The sequence below is a fragment of the Nycticebus coucang genome, chromosome 4, assembly GCF_027406575.1.
Source record: "Nycticebus coucang isolate mNycCou1 chromosome 4, mNycCou1.pri, whole genome shotgun sequence".
NCBI lineage: Eukaryota > Metazoa > Chordata > Mammalia > Primates > Lorisidae > Nycticebus > Nycticebus coucang.
In genome coordinates, this window is record NC_069783.1 from 22,970,559 (window position 1) to 22,990,280 (window position 19,722).

Here is a 19,722-nt window from a genome sequence, read left to right on the forward strand (position 1 = left end):
GTCCTAGTTACTTCTGGGACAGCTTCCTACAGACTAATGAGTCTCCAGTGGGCTCCTTACTAGGTTTGCCACTCCTAATAATGTATTTCACTGGGTAGAGCCAAGAATCTGAATTTTTAGAAGTTTCCCGGGCAATCTTATAAAGTACAGCCAGGTTTGGAAATAATTACAGTAATCAACTAATGCCACTGAATGTAAATTTTTTGACTTCCTCTACCAAGAGTGGCACTTGACTTGTGCATAGGATTGGGATTCAGATCACTGTCTCCATTCACTGCCTAAAGTTCTGAAGCATATTGTACCGTTTGATTTTTCTTTGTCTTAACTTTTTAAGGCTTTACTTAAAAAACTTAAGTTTATTTGCCTGCACTTTATAGACATTTTCACCAAGACAAGCAAATCTAGATTATTGTCTCATTGTCCAAGTGACTAGGCTCCCCATAGATGTGATTAAGCCACAATTTAAGGTATGTGTTTCTAAACTGTTCGAATTCCCTATAAAATAGATTGATTAGAGTATAATACTTAGCCTGTCATTAATACATAAAGTGAAACAATTCAGAGTAAAATGTAAAGCAATATAAGTATAATCCAGTTTCTCTATCCAATTAGTCATTTATTAATGTTCTCTTCATCTACTTTTTTAGAAAAAAAATCCTTATCAGTAGAAATAAGTTATACGTTTCCCAGAATTAAGTTATCCAGAGTCCACATGACTTGATTTTAGTGTTTTGGAGATCTGGACAACTTGGCAAACGTCTTTAATTGAGCACACCTTTTTCTAGCATGTAAAATAGTCAGTAGTATCTTAATAAGAAAAATGTGATCCATGAAACACTTAGATGAGACTCACCTGTTAAAGATGTTGACATGATGAACTGAAATCTCTGATGAGGGCCCAGATATCTTAAGAAACCTTGAAGATAATGCATAAGTTTGAGAACCACTGGTCAATTAAGATTGGAAAGAGTTATAATTTGAATTTGCCATTTCTTTGCTGCTTCATCACTTAGGGACAATGTGAATAGAGTGAAACAAATTATACCACTGCATCCCTGATGTGTGTAAAACTTTACAGTGATTGATACTTAGGCAAGAAGAATTTGTTCCCCATCTGTTGTCATTTTTTTTTTCTGCCCATTAACTTATTCTTTGAAGGCAGCAGCTGGTATAAAATCCTAATACACATTAAACATTTTAGTTCTTAATTTTTTGGCTGCTTTTGACAGAAACAATGCATGCACTGCTTTTAACTATTTTATCTTCTAGAGTCAAATTTGAAAATACATTTCAGTCAAAGAATATGTGGGAATACTCAGCATGGACCGGATTAAAGCTACACTGAGATTGGGAGGAAATAGGTATTAGAATCACTTGAGGAGCTTTTTAAACTAGGAGAAAGTCCATGTAACTGCATTGGTTTAGTAAAGGTTTTGTTTAATTCAGAACCGTTACTTTAAGGAAAAGTCTAGGGTGATAATGGTCTAAGGTCCCTGATAAGATAGATTCATCTGGGACAATTGTTAAACCAGAGTCCTGGACCCTACCCCACACTACTGAATCAGAGTCTGCAGTCTAAGATGTTTTCTTACAGTGAAATTTGTAAAACATAAACCTAGATTCTATAAGATATTAATAGCTATAACAGGAAATGATGTTTCATGTTTGATTAAGTTTGGGAAATGCTTTTGGGAGGATTTATAAGATACATTGAAGGTATTTAAGTTTCTGGGAAGTTCTATGATAAAAACTTTGTTACCCAGACTTTTTTCATACATAGTACTTTTTCCTGGAGCACATCAATTAGCAGTTAAGAGTAGTAGTCATAAGAAATTTTAGGCTATATATCCTAGAAACTAGTTCTATGAAAGTTCTGTTTACCTATCTACATTGAGATAATGATCAGCATTTCCTGTCTTTGAAATGGCTATGATATATCGTAATATTAAAAAGTGGGCTAAGAAAACACAACATATATAGTGTGAGCTCACTCTTGTATATCTTTCTACTTTGCAATTCTAGAAAATTAACAAAATGTTAACAGTGGTGGCTATCTCTGTGTGATAGAATTACTAAAGACTTTATCTTTACCTGTTTTGTTTCTTTGCTAACTCTTTAATCACCAAATAAAGCTATTTTCATTTTTTAAAAAATATCATGAGTAAGAGTTTGAAGGAGATTAATAGTATTAGAAAGTTTGAAAATATTGCTAAGCAACATAAATATACATTCATGATTAACCAGAATTTTCTTTGAGACTTGTATAATGTAGTTAATTCCAAAGTGCACATAATAGTTAACTGAAAATAATTTTACGTCAAACTCTGTTGAAAATATTTAAAATCTGAAGACTATACTTTGAAGGATCATTTCTATAGTTCGTTAAAATCTGAGTTTACTATCCTCTTGTACAAATTTTCATACACTAAATACTCATTGGTGACTGAAAATCTTAGAACATACAAGGTTAATTATTTTTTCTGTATCTAATAGCAATATTTTTAATCGCATTTTTTTACACATATTTAGGTAAATACCAAAAAGAAAAAGAAATCTCTACCGACATTGACCCATAGTACCACACATTTCATACATTTAGTTATTGTCAGTAAGGCATATTTGTTTGAAGTTATCTCAGCACCAAATTGGAAGCAATCAAAAAACCAAATAGCTCTATTTCTACACCTGCTGTAAGCTGGGAAAATTTAATGTTTCCTTTGTTCTGTTGCTCTTTTGAAGCCTGTTCTAGAGAGAGAACAAAAAAAAAAAAAATAGGTGTCAAGTTAAAGGTTCTTTGGAGAGTTTCTGAGATGTCAGTAATATTCCTTTCAATAATATCACTCCCCACTAGATGCTCTGTAAAGTTTAGAAATGGTTACTGGAGTCAGAGATCAAAATACTATCTGTATAGTATAGTATCCAGGCAAAACTAGACCAGAAAAGAGGGCAAGGACAGAGATCAAAATGGGATTTCAAAACTAAACCTTGAAACCCACTTAAAGGAATAATTTGGCATGTAGAGCAAATCTTTTGTCAAACCAGTTCTGTAAAGAATTGTAGCTACCTTACTCACGTCTCACTCAATTCAGGGTATTAGCGATAGGGTTGAAGCTACTGGCATAAATGGTGTCCAGGGATTGACTAAATGTTTATGACTCAGGATGTATATACTTTAGAACCTGCTTATTTGTTGTTTTGGAACAAATACTCGTCCTATCCCTGCTGTGTACCAGGCTCCATAATAGATATTATCTCACAATATTACTGGCTCCATTTTTGTGATGAAGAAACTTAAGATGGGTGAGGGTGAATTTGCATTAAGTCCTAAATTTGTAAATGGAAAAGTCTTAAGTCAAGCCTAAATCTGACTCTTAAGCTCTTATCCTTTTTGTTAATCTATGCTGACTTCCTATTTATTTCCTTATCTGAATAATTAAGTAAGCACCAGAATTTTAGCTAACTGGAGGGTCTTATTGAGTTCTAATTAAATATTGCCTTTTTCTCATTTCAAAGAATAACTGTGTGAATTATAATATGCTGAGTCTTACTCCACAAATTCTCATCCAAAATAATCTAACTTCAAAACTTAAAGTGTAATTTCCTTGTATTAAATTAATAGGGTTCCCCAAATTCAGGAATTTTTCCTAGTTTAGTTAGCAGTTCTACCAGTTTAGGCAGCATAATTAACATAAAAACTATTGATGTTTCTGTTATCTACATAAAAAAAGTCTTAATGTTCCCATGTTAGCCTAAGTTTCTAGTTTTTCTCACTTTTTAGTGCTTGTCAATAGATCGAGATATTTCTCATTAATTTCCATTACAGAATTAAGTCTAGATTCCTATAAGAGCATTAACATAAATTGGGATGTAACATAAATATTTAAGAACATAGCTAAAGGGCGGTACCTATGGCTCAAAGGGGTAGGGATCTGGCCCCATATGCCAGAGGTGGTGGGTTCAAGCCCAGCCCCGGGCAAAAACTGCAAAAATAAAAAAAAAGTAATAAAATAAATTTTAAAAAAAGAATATAGCTAAGATTGAAAATCTGTCCTATGGTAAATAAAAGTTATGACAGTTGATCACATCATTATCAGTCTAGTTAGATGAGATTCAAGTTGAAGATGAATGAGCCAGTACATACTAGAAGATTTTTATCTCAAAGCATAGTTCAGGATTCAGTGGAGAGTGGAAAACAAGAAAAGGACACAATACCAGTCCTTATGTTTATTCTAGCTAAAGAAGGAAAATGAATGTCTAAAAGTTATCTAGCAATATAACTTGTTCAAAGCAATATAAAAAGTAACGAGAAATAAGGTTGAAAATGAAAGTCAAAATATACTGCTGTACTGTTCAGTATGGTAGCCACTAATCACATATGGCTATGCAGTACTTGAAATATGGTTAGTGTGTGAAGATTTATTTAATTTTAAATTTAAATTGCCATGTGTAACTGGCGGCTACCATATTAGACAGTGTAGCTCTGTAGTAAAGACAATAAACAATGATGAGGAAATGGATAAAACGGCATAAGCAAAATAATGTGAAATAACTGTCTTGTCTAGCCCTTTATATATCCTTAGATTTATTATTCCTTGGGTTAATTATGTTTTTAAAAATGCCACCCTTTTGTTGGAGTTGTATTTTCCAAAATATATTATTAAAAAGAGATTAACAGTTGAGATTGTTAATACGTTTTTAGAATTTGCTATAGCAAACATTTACTTATATCCTTTCACAAAAAATTACCAGGATCAATTAAAGGCTCTTTTCATCCTTCATTGTTTCATTAAATGCTAAATTTCTCCATTCATTATATTTGGTAAATGTGCCAATGATTTAGCTGAAATTGTCACATGGGTAAGGAATGTGGTAGGTTAAATAATTAGTTTGACATAAGTCTTAATCCTTTCAATTAATTTTATATCCTTATTTTTGGTCCTTTAGCAGATTTATTATGGTACATATTTAGAACTTTTCAGTTGATGATATACACCCAAGGCAACAAAATAGAGCATGTCTTCTCTTTGCTTCAAGTAATATGTATCTTCAAAAATCATTTATTGGCTTGGCGCCCATAGCTCAGTGGTTAGGGTGCTGGCCACACACACCAGGGCTGGTGGGTTCAAACCTGGCCAGGGCTAGCTAAACAACAATGACAACAATGACAAAACAGTAGCCAGGCGTTGTGCTGGGCGCCTGTAGTCCCAGCTACTGGGAGGCCGAGGCAAGAGAATCGCTTAAGCCCAAGAGTTTGAGGTTGCTGTGAGCTGTGACATCACTGCACTCTACCCAGGGTGATGTAGTGAAACCATGTCTCAAAAGAAAAAATTATTTATTAATAATTAATTTGAAGACTTTTTCACATTTCCTTTAAAATGTAATTGAAGCCTTTTCTGAAACATTTTTGAAAACTAGGACCAACATTTATTATAGGCTAAATTTTAGTAGTCATTTATGGTAGTAATTCTTGTGTTTAAGTGGAGATGATTATTAACCTTTATAGCTGAATGTACCTATAAAATCTTTATTAAAATAGATTTCTATTGTAATACTAAAACTACTAATATTTTATTATTCAATAGTCTGGTATAGCCTTTACATATTTAATAAACATATTTAGAATTTTGTCTGCTGATAATAAAGCTTTAAGACAAAAGTAAATTATGTTGTTTATAAAGCAATTTGGCTATCTTAAGCTAGTTTTTTTTTTTTTTTTTTTTTGTAGAGACAGAGTCTCACTGTACCGCCCTCGGGTAGAGTGCCATGGCGTCACATGGCTCACAGCAACCTCTAACTCTTGGGCTTACGCGATTCTCTTGCCTCAGCCTCCCGAGCAGCTGGGACTACAGGCACCCGCCACAACGCCCAGCTATTTTTTGTTGCAGTTTGGCAGGGCCGGGTTTGAACCCACCACCCTCGGCATATGGGGCCGGTGCCCTACTCACTGAGCCACAGGCGCCGCCCAGCTAGTTTTTGTTTTTTTTTATATTAATCATTGGCTTTATCTTAATTTGCTTACTAAATCTAAAAAATTCAAACATTAAAATAATATATATTAATATAATAATTCATCAAATGGGACCTTAGTGACTCATCTTCCTCAGTGTAAAATTAAATTATTTTTTTATAAAAAATAAAACTTATTAAAGATAATTCTGAGAGTAAGAGGGAAAAAAAGTACTTCCCAGGATTTTTAATGGAGACCTAATAGATTTGAAGTGTTGCCCCATTATAGAGAAAGATTAAGGTTGATATTTTCCTGGTGTTTCTTCATACTTGTAATTTATGTGAGGAAGCACCCATTCAATAGAACTAAATTAAAATCTGTCTTCAAGTGGTATATTTCATCTGGAATCATTTTTCCCCCCATAGATAATCTACTTTGTCTGAACTATTCTTTATTCTGAGTCTGAGCAAGCAGCAGTTGGGAGGGCATTTGAAATAAAGTTCTAGGCAGAAGAAGATCTGGTGACTCCTTGCCCAACGTACAAGTGTCCGAATTTTAACTAGGTTTCTCTTTTGTTTGAAACAGTGATGACTCGTGGCACTGCCTCCAGCCCATCCTATAGATTCATATTGAATGATGGGACAATGCTTAGCGCCCACACCAAGTGTAAACTTTGCTATCCTCAAAGTCCAGACATGCAACCTTTCATCATGGGAATTCATATCATCGACAGGTACTACTTACTTGGAGAGCTTCTTATGAAATAAGTCAGTTCACATATCTCTTTTTAGAGAAACGTTTTGTGCTCTTGGTGGCTAGAAATCAGAAGTTCTAAATCAGGCATAAAACTAGTATGAAGAGTATGTAATTAATACATATTTCCATATTGGGTTTTATAGTTTTGTCATCTAACAGCTTTGTTGTTCATAAAGGGAAACAGGAAAGGTGAAGCTGAAAGTATGTGTTTTAGGGGATAAAGCCAAAAAGGTGGCTAAAACTTTATAAGTTTCCATATATGCATCTTATAAAAGACTTCGAAGTTTGTTAACATCATCATCATCATCATTATTATTATTATTATTGAAAGTGTTTTATTTTTATTAGGACAAACTTGATGGCTTCTGAATTCATGTTGACAATTTCTCACAGAAACTACAAATCATTACAGTATCAACTTGAGATTTTTGAATGTCATTGCCTCTAACTCTTTCCCCTCTCTGATATATTTTATACTAGTATACATAGTAAATTCATGGGACTATTCTTTTGTCTTCTGCCTTATTCAAAATTGCACGTTTACAACTATTTAAACTTGAACATTAAAAACAAAAAACATTTTCCCTCACTTCATCTTTTCCTCATCTGATATATTTACTTATTGGAACATGGTAATGCCAGTCACAAATCTGTTGTCATAATTATGAATTTGAGTAAAGAACTCACTGAAAACCTGAGTTCAGCATTCAGTTTTTTTCTAATTTTAGTTTAAATTATGTTTGTGAGTGGAATTAGCACAGTTCTTTTTTTCATATTGTGATTTCTCTTTTAAAACATCTACTATGTTTGCATATCACCCTGTTTAATTTTTACATCAGTGACAACAGTATTTTCCTTACCCAGTCTTCCTTTTTGGAGTTGAAATACTTAAAAGCTATAATAGGGAAGTCATGAATAAGTGCTTTATAAACAGAGGTGTGGGAAGTTTCTTTTTCAACCAAAGGTATTATTATGTTGTTTATATTCTGTTTAGAAAAACTTAAAAGTATATATATATATTAGATTTTTTTTCCCAAGACCAAGAAGGATTTCTTTCACACATACCTGAGACCATTTTTAAATTTAAGAGTCCATAAGCACTATTTCTTTTTAAGTGGTATTAATATTTCGCAGTAGTACTAATAGTCCAGTCCATTTAAGGTAATGAAGTTAATAGTCTGATTTTATAATATATATCATAAAAATATATTTTAATTCAAACAAATGAAGATGTCTGAATAACATCTTTTTCCCCTTAGGGAACACAGTGGGCTTTCTCCTCAAGATGACACTAATTCTGGAATGTCAATACCCCGAGTAAACCCCTCGGTCAATCCTAATATCTCTCCAGCTCATGGTGTGGCTCGTTCAGCCACATTGCCACCGTCCAACAACAGCATGGTATCCACCAGGGTAAACCGCCAACAGAGCTCAGACCTTCATAGCAGCGCTCACAGTAATTCTGGCAATAGTCAAGGGAATTTCGGATGCTCACCTGGAAATCAGATTGTAGCCAACGTTGCCTTAAATCAAGGACAGGCCAGTTCCCAGAGCAGTAATCCCTCTTTAAACCTCAGTAATTCTCCTATGGAAGGTACAGGAATGTCCCTAGCACAGTTCATGTCTCCAAGGAGACAGGTTACTTCTGGATTGGCAGCACGGCCCAGGATGCCAAACAGTTCATTCCCTCCTAATATTTCGACACTAAGCTCTCCTGTTGGCATGACAAGTAGTGCCTGTAATAATAGTAACCGATCTTATTCAAACATCCCAGTAACATCTTTACAGGGTATGAATGAAGGACCCAATAACTCCGTTGGCTTCTCTGCAAGTTCTCCAGTCCTCAGGCAGATGAGCTCACAGAATTCACCAGGTAGATTAAATATACAACCAGCAAAAGCTGAGTCCAAAGATAACAAAGAGATTGCATCCATTTTAAATGAAATGATTCAATCTGACAACAGCTCTAGTGATGGCAAACCTCTGGATTCAGGGCTTCTGCATAACAATGACAGACTGTCAGATGGAGACAGTAAATACTCTCAAACCAGTCACAAACTAGTGCAGCTTTTGACAACAACTGCCGAACAGCAGTTACGACATGCAGATATAGACACAAGTTGCAAAGATGTGTTGTCTTGCACAGGCACTTCCAGCTCTGCCTCTGCTAACTCCTCAGGAGGTTCTTGCCCTTCTTCCCATAGCTCACTGACAGAGAGGCACAAAATTCTGCACCGACTCTTACAGGAGGGTAGCCCCTCAGATATCACCACTTTGTCTGTCGAGCCTGATAAAAAGGACAGTACATCTACTTCTGTGTCAGTAACTGGACAGGTACAAGGGAACTCCAGTATAAAACTAGAACTGGATGCTTCAAAGAAAAAAGAATCAAAGGACCACCAGCTCTTACGCTACCTTTTAGATAAAGATGAGAAAGATTTAAGATCAACTCCAAACCTGAGCCTGGATGATGTAAAGGTGAAAGTGGAAAAGAAAGAACAGATGGATCCTTGTAACACAAACCCAACCCCAATGACCAAACCTGCTCCTGAGGAAATTAAACTGGAGTCCCAAAGCCAGGTCAGTAATTCCTTGCTTCACAGAATGATTGTTCATAGTTATTTCTTCTTTTTCATCTATTCTACTCTAACTGTAGACCAGGTTTTGATTCATGCGATGTTTTATCCTATCCAATGAGTATATATGAAGAGGTTAGCAGCAATAGTTGAAAAGTCACAAGATGCCCTAAAAAGTTCCTTTTTAAAACTTCAGAGGATTACAGTGTTAATGCAGAATTCAAAAAAAAGTAGATTTTTCTTCCTATCTATACAACCAGAGCTCACATCTTTAGAGATTTTTAATAGTACCTTCCCTGCCCCCTTCTTCCAGTCCTACCTATTGAGTCTAATTCCATGTGAATAGAATCTAGGAATCTATATTTTAAAGACGCTCCCCAGAGCACTCTGATATGTAGCTACGTTTGGGAACCTGTGATGTAAAGTAAAAGGGAGAGAAATATGAAGAGGTGGCAAAGCTACCTAGTCTAGCTTGCGTTTTATTTCCATTAAAGCATTTTCTAAAGCTATTTTCCTTTTCATCTGATTCTAACCACCCTCAACCACCATCAGAGAAAAGGAGCTTGAATATTCTGGGTAGTAGAATATTATTACCCTTTTTTAAATGCCCTGAGACAGAAGTAAATAAAGATCTTTCCATAAATTATTATATATTAGGAACCTCTATGTTTAGGATGGGGTGGAGAGGAGTGAAAATTAATAAGCACATTCTTTTATTGAATAATTGCTTGTGGACTCTGAAGGAATCTGAGAAAATCAAAATATTTGGTCCTTTCCCTCTAAGAGCTTTCACATCATTTACAGACAAAATATAGACATTCATGAAATAGCCATCAGTGTTCTTACAAAGGGGTTTACCAACGAGACTCCATTGTGAGGAAAGATTCACACTTAGTATGCATAGGTCCTTTAGTTTCTTGAACCAGCTTGATTTTCTGACCTCATCTCATGGAAATCTCTCTCTTCCCTCAGGCATACTGCCTTCTAGGCACATGGAAGTCCTTGCCATTCCTGAGATAAGCCATGTCTCTTCTAAGCATCTTCTGCCTTGTTCTTCTTTCTCTGTGCCTGCTGAACTTCCGCTCATCTTCACAAACCAATTCAGACAACATCTTTATAAAGCCTTCTCCATGTAGCGCTAGTTAGACATTTTCTTCCTCTCTACTTCTAGTGCTTTTGTATTTCCTTTTATTGTAATCTGTAGTAACACTATTTTGACTGGTTCTTTGTATGTGTGCTCTTTGAGGATAAGGCTGTGTCTCATGTTTTTTGTTACACTGAAACTAATATTGGGTTTTTTTTTTTAATCAGAAAACAGCTTTAAATAATAAATATATTAAAACTCTCACTCTTTAAAATTAACTTTACAAGTAACAGCTTTATAAAATAATGCCATTGTGTACGTACGGTCCTGATATTTCTGTTTTGGTACACAAGTGCATGCGTGTCTGCTGAAGTAGACCTAGGGGTGGAGTGGCAGCATCGTAAGATATGCATATGTGTAGTAGGTAATGCCAGTTTTCCTAGTGTATGAGAATTCCTTCTAGTTGTTCCATGTCCTTGCTAATACTTAGTTAGTACTGTCAGTTTTTGTTTTTTTTTTAACTTTTAGCCTTTCTGGGATGTGCGTAATGGTATTTAATACTTTCAATTTGCATTTCCCTGATAAATGTTCATTGGTCATATAGATGTAATCTTTTGTAAATTGTCTAGTCTGATCTCTTGCTGAGATTTTAAATGAATTTTTTTTTGTTTATTGAGTTGTAAGAATTCTTTATGTATTTGGGATATGGTTCTATATTTGCAGATATCCTGTCCATGCAGTGGCTTGTCTTTTCTTTTAATGATGCCTTTTGATGAAGTAAAGTTCTTTGTTTTATGTTTTTTAGTCTTTTCTATTATGGTTAATACTTTTTGCACATGTGTAATGAAAAACATGTCCAGCAATGTTCATGACAATGTTCATTTGTATTAGCCAAAACCTGGAAATAACCCCAAAATCCATTACATAATTGTGACACGTTCATACATTGGGGAACTATTCAGCAATAAAATTAATGAACAGCTGCTACATGTGACAATATGTCTGAATCTCAGAAACGTAATTTTAAAAGAAATCAGACATTTAAAAAACACGTGCATATAATTCTATTTACATAATCTAAAAACAAAAATTTTACTTGAACTAAATAATGAAACCCAAACAGCCATTTCATGTTGATTATCTGAAAGTAAATATAACGTAGTAATATTGTGAAATGAAGCCCAATTTTCTTCTTCTCTATATAACTTCAGACAAATGTAAGAACTCCCTAACTGTTCTAGAAGATATGTTTCTTTTTGGTTTGGGGGGGTGGGGTTTGTTTGTTTTGTTTTGTTTGAGACAGAGTCTCACTATGTCACCCTCGGTAGAATGCCATGGTGTCACAGCTCACAGCAACCTCCAACTCATGGGCTTAAGCGATTCTCTTGCCTCAGCCTCCCGAGTAGCTGAGACTACAGGCGCCCGCCACAACACCCAGCTGTATTTTGGTTGCAGTGGCCATTGTCGTTTTAGCAGGCTCAGGCTGGGCTCAAACCTGCCAGCTTCAATGTATGTGGCCGGCACCCCCCTCACTGAGCTATGGGCACCGAGGCAAGATATGTTTCTTAGAATATTAAATCTTAAAGTCAAAAGTGGCCTTTTTGACATCTTATTTAAAAATGTTTCCCAAACTTAAAAAAATTATTTTCAAAAGTTATGTCAATGTAAATTTAAATTAAGTCATTGTACGTAAAATTTTGAAAAATATGACAGTAAAAAAAAAAAATCACCCATAATGTCATCATCAAGACACGTTTGACAGTGCTCCTGACACTTTTTTCCTGTCCAGTCATTTTTCTATACATGACTGTATACTGAGATACATGAGATAAATATTGTTTTCTTGTATCCTATACCATATTAATACTATAGCATAAGCATTTGAATATTTTTCCCCAGTGGAATAGTTAGCTCATGTAATTTCAAAGAAGCCCCAATCATTCTAATTATTTTTCTGTCTTTCCTCTCTTAGTCACACTTAATTCATAACATTTAAAGGAAGGATTTTTTTTCTACATTTGTTTCAGATGAAAGTGTAGAATATATTTCCTCTAACTTTGGTTTCTATTCTTAGTTTTCAGCTGACCTTGACCAGTTCGATCAGTTACTACCCACTCTGGAGAAGGCAGCACAGTTGCCAGGCTTATGTGAGACAGACAGGATGGATGGTGCGGTCACCAACGTAGCCGTCAAATCAGAGATCCTGCCGACTTCACTACAGTCCACCACTGCCAGACCCACTTCCAGGCTAAACAGTATGTGTTCGGGACAACACTTCATTTTAAATGTTCAGTGGTAATGTGAATTAGAACTTTGTCTCTCACCATTTTTACGTAGACCTTTTGCTTTAATTTAGAATGAAATGTCTTTTCATTGTCACCATTACAAATAATAACCAGTTATATTTAGACACATAAACTTCATTCATCATATGTATTTTAAATTACAGCATGACCTATATCCTTTCTTAGTTAATGTTCAGGCGAGCCATTGATATTAAGGAGAGCAATTTTGTGTTCTTACCCAAAACGTACCATGACCAGACTTTCAGAATTATAATATTGTATCAGATTATGTTTCGCAAAGTGGTTTCCTTGAACACTAGTCCTGTGAGTTACAAAAAGAAAGGAGTCCGTACTAAAATACACTGGGAAGTACCACATATCCCATATATTCCATATTCCTCTTCTGAAGTTTTCGCAATGCCTAATAAAGATTTTGAGGAGTCTTGTTTTTTTTGAGACAGAACCTCAAGCTGTCACCCTGGGTAGAGTGCTATGGCATCACAGCTCACAGCAACCTTCAACTCCTGGGCTCTAGGGATTCTCTTGCCTCTGCCTCCCAAGTAGCTGGGACTACAGGCGCCTAACACAATGCCTGGCTATTTTTTGGTTGCAGCCATCATTGTTGTTTGGCAGGCCTAGGCTGGATTCAAACCCGCCAGTTCAGGTGTTTGTGGCTGATGCCTTAGCCGCTTGAGCCACAGGGGCCGAGCTGAGGAGTCTTGTATTAAAGAAACTTACTGAGATTTCTTTAACCTAACATTTCCCAAACTTTCTTGATTATGGAATTCCTTTTCTCAAGTAAGACATAAACCAAACTCACAGAATGAGTTTTCCGTGACCTACTGTTTAGAAGACAACTGGGTTAAAATATGTTACTGTTACTCTAACCAAGGTTAGCATTTTCCTATTTAAGAGACATTTAGATAATATAATACTGCAAGTTCATAAAGATTAGACTGTCAAATTCTTTCATCCATCAAATTTTGATGTTGGGGGAAAAAAAAAAACAGTGGTAATAATTCTGTTATGTGACCTTGGAACTAAAGGAAACTAACCAGCTCAGTTTTAAAATTTGTCTAGGTTTTAGACTTTAGTCTATCTCTTTTCTTATGGGATCAGATATGGGACTACATTTATTTCAATCTTACTGGAGCTTTTAGCTGTCATGACCCAATTCCTAAAAGTTTACCAACATTTCCACCTGCAAAGACGAATCTGAGTCATCTGTGACATTTTGGGAAACAATATTTTGGTTGAAGAATACTAGAGGAGGAGTCAGCAGTCTAGATTCAAGTCTCATATTCTCTGTTTATTAGTAGTGTTACCTCAAGGACTTTATTCTCTTTATCTGCAAAATAAGAATTAGATGAAATGATTTTGAATTTCTTCTAATTAAAACAGAGAGACGGGCGGCACCTGTGGCTCAGTCGGTAGGGTGCCAGCCCCATATACCGAGGGTGGTGGGTTCAAACCTGGCCCCAGCTGAACTGCAAAAACAAACAAAAAAATATCCGGGTGTTGTGGCGGGCACCTGTAGTCCCAGCTACTTGGGAGGCTGAGGCAAGAGAATCGCTCAAGCCCAAGAGTTGGAGGTTGCTGTGAGCTATGTGATGCCATGACACTCTACCTAGGGCCATAAAGTGAAACTCTGCCTCTACAAAAAAATAAATAAATAAATAAATAAAAATAAAACAGAGAGACTCCAGACTCTAGCATATTAGGCACAGTTGGGGAAACAGAGACAAGGGTGAAAAGAGATAAAATAAAAGTCAGGATCCAGGTGCAGTGGCTCCCCCCTTCTACTTGTGAGGCTGAGATGGGAGGATCACTTAAGGTCAGGAGTTTGAGGAGTATGTTGCCTGGGCAACATAGTGAGGCTGATCTATAACAGAAAGAAAGAAAACAAAGAATGTATATTGATTGGTTTGGGTCCTTTTCCCTTTTCTCATCCAACATGAGAGACTGGATGAGTTTTCTCAGGGGATGCTGACTGGCCCAAAAGAAAATGTCTAAATACGAGTATATGCAGTCTAAGTGCAAAAGCCATTCTGCCACCTAATCATCCAACAGTGAAGTCCACCAGCAGAGATAAGAGAACTTTCTGGAACTAACTAAAGTATATGATTCTGCAGATTGAAATGGTTCAACAGGTACCCAACATAAGTAAAAAAATGAATTTGTACCAAAGCTTGTCCGTTTATCAGTCTGGAATATTAGAGATAAAGAAAATATTCTGAAACCTTCAGAGAGAATTGAATTATATACTGCAAATCAAGAATTTCACAGAGATAATATTGGCACTAGAAGACAAAAGGGCAGTGTCTTGTGATTTGAGAAAGAGGACTTACAGTTTCAACCATGACAATAATAACTGGCATTGGACTTGCCCTCCCATTGAAATAACTAGAAAATACCAAAATAATAGGAAAGAATCTTATCAAATAATAGATAATCGGCAGTATGGGACTGTGATCTCTGTTAAAAGAGAAACAAACCAGATGAGCTCTGCAACATCTAAGCTTTTTTCTTGGAGACAGATAGGAGGAACCCAAAATGAGCACAAGTATTTTACTGACCCGAGGAAGCAGTCAGAGTTCAGTAAGACTGGGACTGCTAGAACTTGCTGGACAGAGGGCCAGAAATGACTGGATATGTAATCATAGAGTTCCAGAGGTCTGTCTAAAGTTGTTGTAACTCTTAGACTGGATGCTGCACTGTACATGATAGTTTACAGGTAAGTCACACACAGCTTATGAGGAAAGAACCACTGTCAGGAAGCTGTGAGCTGAACCACCTCCAGAACTCACATAAGAGTGGAAGATGTTCAAGTTCTGACCAAAGTGTGTAGACCTCCTTGAACATGTGGGACATGTAGTAGAAAATTTATCAGAGGAAGCTTTATTTCTCCACTACTGCTCCTGAGAAAAGCAGGCTTACATGGACTTTTCACTTTTATACACTGTCGTCTTGGGCTTCGCAATCCACTTCAGTTCATCCTGCTTCTTTTTCTCCTGTGCTGCTGTCCTTCTCGCCTCTTCTGCCTGGGGTTCTAGGTAACTGTAGCATGCAGCTCTGTAGGCCACACTAACAGCCGAGTAGTAGCTGAGCTTGACAGGCAGAGGAACCTGCACCTGCCCAACCTTCTTGTCCCTGGCCTTCTCACCGGAAGCACAACCCCAGTAAAGCCCTCACCTTAGAAGCAGGTTTGTGAGACCTTCCCAACAAATCTAAAAAACAAACCTCAAAAGATCAAGCTGATGAACAAGTAAGTTAACTACCTGAAGAATTTATTCAGTAGTCTTTAAAAGGCACCAAAATTCAGACATTCAGCAATGTAATGTTCATAATCTTGAGCATCCAGTAAATTAATGAACACACAAAGTAGCAAGAAAATGATCCAAAACCTGTACAAAAATCAGTTAATAAAAACAGATCTAGATAGGACAAAGATATTAGAATTAATAGAAAAAGACTTTAAAACGGCTATTACTTACATGTTTTAAAATCTAAAGGAAAATATGAACATACTGAGGAAAAAATTATAAACTACAAAAATAAAAGTGCCAAATAGACCTGGCAGAGCTGAAAAATACAGTATCTGAAATGAAAATGTCCTTGAATGGTCCTAACAGCAGATTGATCACTGCAGAATAAAAGCAGTGAACTTGACACCGTAACAGTAACTATTCAAACTGAAAGAAAAAAAAAGGGGCCAAAGACAGATAGAGGACCTCATTCACCAATGGGCTAATCCCAAGGAGTCTAACATCACATAATAGTAATAATTGTAGAGGAAGAGAGATCAGAAAAAAAATTTGCAAAAATAATGGCCAGAGAATTTACAAATTTGATGAAACTATAAACCTACAAATCCAAGAATTTTAATAAGCCCTAAGCAAAATAAACACAAAGAAAATGACTTTAAGCCATATCATAATCAAATTGCTGAAACAAAAATCTTAAAATCCATCAGGGAAAAATGACACATAATGCCAGATGAACAACTGAAAAAAAAAGTACTTATTTTTCTATACCTAATATTACTCAAAATGATAGAAAGATGAAAAAGATAGAAAAAATGATAGAACGTGTATAAAGATAAGAAAACAACTGACTTTCTGTATCTAGTGTCATCCAGAAATATAATTGAAATACAGATTTTTTTAAGGCAAGTGTGAAACAAAGTTTATTAAGGAAGAGAAAGATAGGTTTTACAGAGTAAGAAAGCTTACAGAACAAGATACATTTGCCATAGATGGTGAATGGGCCTCCATTGCCATAGCAAGTAGGTAAAGAGGCCTTGTATATGGCCAGGTTTTTTTTTTTTCACATTGCCTGGGTTGGTCGTATCTTGTGTTTCAGAGATCACCCTGGAACTAGAGTTTTACTGCCCGACGCAGACTTCTCGTGAGCCTCTCTGACAGCCTAGTGGATCACATTGTAGATTTACATTAATGACGTGATAGTCATTAGTCTTAAGGCTGTTCCAGGTCACCTTCAAGACTCTACTGTATCTGTTGCTAAGCTGTAGAGTCTTCTACATCCTTTTGCAGTTGGCAGGCTAAGTTCTAATTGGTAGATTGGTAGGATGGTCCCTCTTCCCCAGGTGTGAGCAGTTAGGGATAAAATAAAGGTGGGTGGCACCAAGATAGAGGCCTAGAGGCCTCCCCTTTGTCCTCCTTCCCATGAGAACCCCATTCCTAAATAACTGCCTAACTGTTGGGGATTGGGAGTCCCAGTTTCCTGATCCTAGTTGACCTGGAGATTAAATGGAAAATTCTTTTTTCTTATTTTTTAAGTTTCTTTAAATGAAAAATGGTATCTATTTGAAACAAAACTAACAGTGAATAATGCAATGTGTCAAAGTATATCTGTATTTGTCATACATTTGTATGACAAAAACGGCACTATAGATGTGGAATAAATGACACAATTCTGTTTTATAAGAAATAGCTTAATATTTGAAGCTAGATGCTAAAAGTTAAAGATGTATTTTGTTAATTGGAAAGTATTACAAAATGGGAAGAAAAGGCTACTTTCAAGTAAGTGAACTTCTAGCAAGGTCACAATATGCATACTTAATTTATAAAAATAAATTGTATTTCTATGTAATGTTCAAATACAATTAAGTAATTATATAGAAAAAGCAATTTTAAAAATATGTAAAATATTGAGGTATAGATTTCTTTTTTCTTTATGAAATCGTAGCTGCACAGTGATGCATTTATGGGGTGCAATGTACCGATTTGATACACAATGTGAAATGTTCACATGGAACTATTTAACACATCCATCACCTCGCTAACTTATATGTTGTGGTAAGACACTTATACTCTTTTCTTAGTATTTTTGAAATGTACCCTTGCGTTGTGCACATTAGGTGAGTTATAAATTTTAAATAGAACAATGTGTATGGCACTCTGTACTGAAAACCTCATTGCTGAGAGAAATTAGAGATGTTCAAATAAATGGAGAGAAATACCAAGTTCGTGGATTAGAAGATGCAATGTTTTAAGATGTCAGTTATATGGTTCCAGAGTTGAACAATATAGTCCCAATAAAAATCCCATCAGGGATCTTTGTAGAAATTGACAAGCTCTTTCTGACATTTATGTGGGAAGGCAAAAATCCTGGAGTAGCCAAAACCACTACTTTCTTAAAGAAAGGCAGGGTCAGGTGTGGTGAGTCACGCCTATAATCCTCACATTTGGGGAGGCCAAGGCAGGCAGATTGCTTGAGCTCAGGCGCTCAAGACCAGCCTGAGCAATAGCGAGACCCTCTCTCTACTAAAAATAGAAAAACTGAGGCAAGAGGTTTGCTTGAGCCCAAGAACTTCAGGTTGCTGTGAGCTATAATCCACGGTAGTCTAGTCAGGGCGCCAGAGTGAGACTGTCTGAATGAAAAAAAAAAAGAAAACTCCAAATATTTGTACTACTTCGTTTTAACAATTCTGTAAAGCACCAATCATCGAGACAGCATGGTTTTAGAATAAGGATAAACATAGATCAGTGCGATAGAATGGGAAGTCTAGAAACAGACCCACATTTATTTGGTGAATTTATCTTCAACAGAGACACCAAGGTAATTAGATAGGAAGAGTAGTCTTTTCAATATATAATGATATAACAACTGGATATCCATGTGAAAAAAATGAACCTCAAACCCCACCTCACTCCTCCTGCAAAAAATGAACTCATTTTAGATCAAGACTTAAATATAAAAGTTAAAACTATTAAACTTTTCTATAAAAACATTTATGTCATTGAAATAGACAAAGACTTTCCGTAGGATAGAGTACAACAACAAAAAAAAAAAAAATTGGGAAAAGAGATTTCATGAAAAGTTAAATCTTCTCTGGGCGGCACCTGTGGCTCAGTGGGCAGGGCGCTGGCCCCATATACCGAGGGTGGCAGGTTCAAACCCCACCCCGGCCATACTAAAAAATAGCCAGGTATTATGGCAGGCACCAGTAGTCCCATCCACTCTGGAGGCTGAGGCAGGAGAATCATCTAAGCCCAAGAGTTGGAGGTTGCTGTGAATGAAATGAGTGCCACAGCATTCTACCCAGGGCAATAAAGTGAGACTCTGTCTGTATAAAAAAAAAAAAAAAGTTAAATCTTCTCTTTTAAAACCAACTCTTAAAGTGAATCAATAATAATCTTTCAAAACATAAATCACTAGGCTAGACCCAGATGGGTTTACTGGTAATTCTATGAAACGTTTCAGAATGAAATTATGTTCTGTATAATCTCTTCCAAAAAACTAGAACCAAAGGAAATATTCCTAACTCATATTTGCAAAACACATATCTAATATAAAGGACTGGTACCCAAAATACACGAAGAATCTTAATTCAACAATGAGAAAACAAGCAACCCAGTTTAAAAATGGGCAAAAGATCTGAACAGACACCTTACCAGAGAAGATACACAGATGGTAAATAAGCGTACGAAAAGATGCCTAAAGTTATATGTCATTAGAAAATTGCAGACTAAAACAACAATATGCTGGCGAGGATATAGAGCAACAGGAACTCTCATTGCTGGTGAGAATGCAAAATGGTGTAGCCACGTT

The 19,722-nt window shown here is 36.0% G+C and overlaps 1 protein-coding gene across 10 annotated transcripts in view; it reads left to right on the forward strand.

The window, feature by feature from the left end:
• NCOA1 (nuclear receptor coactivator 1) overlaps positions 1–19,722 on the forward strand; it is a 246,921-nt gene that overhangs the window by 176,156 nt on the left and 51,043 nt on the right. For all 10 annotated transcript variants that reach the window (XM_053587813.1, XM_053587812.1, XM_053587819.1 and 7 more), the window contains 3 exons: positions 6,533–6,680; positions 7,963–9,283; positions 12,438–12,618. In XM_053587813.1, the coding sequence (XP_053443788.1) occupies positions 6,533–6,680; positions 7,963–9,283; positions 12,438–12,618 (1,650 nt within the window). The remainder of the gene's footprint in view (positions 1–6,532; positions 6,681–7,962; positions 9,284–12,437; positions 12,619–19,722) is intronic.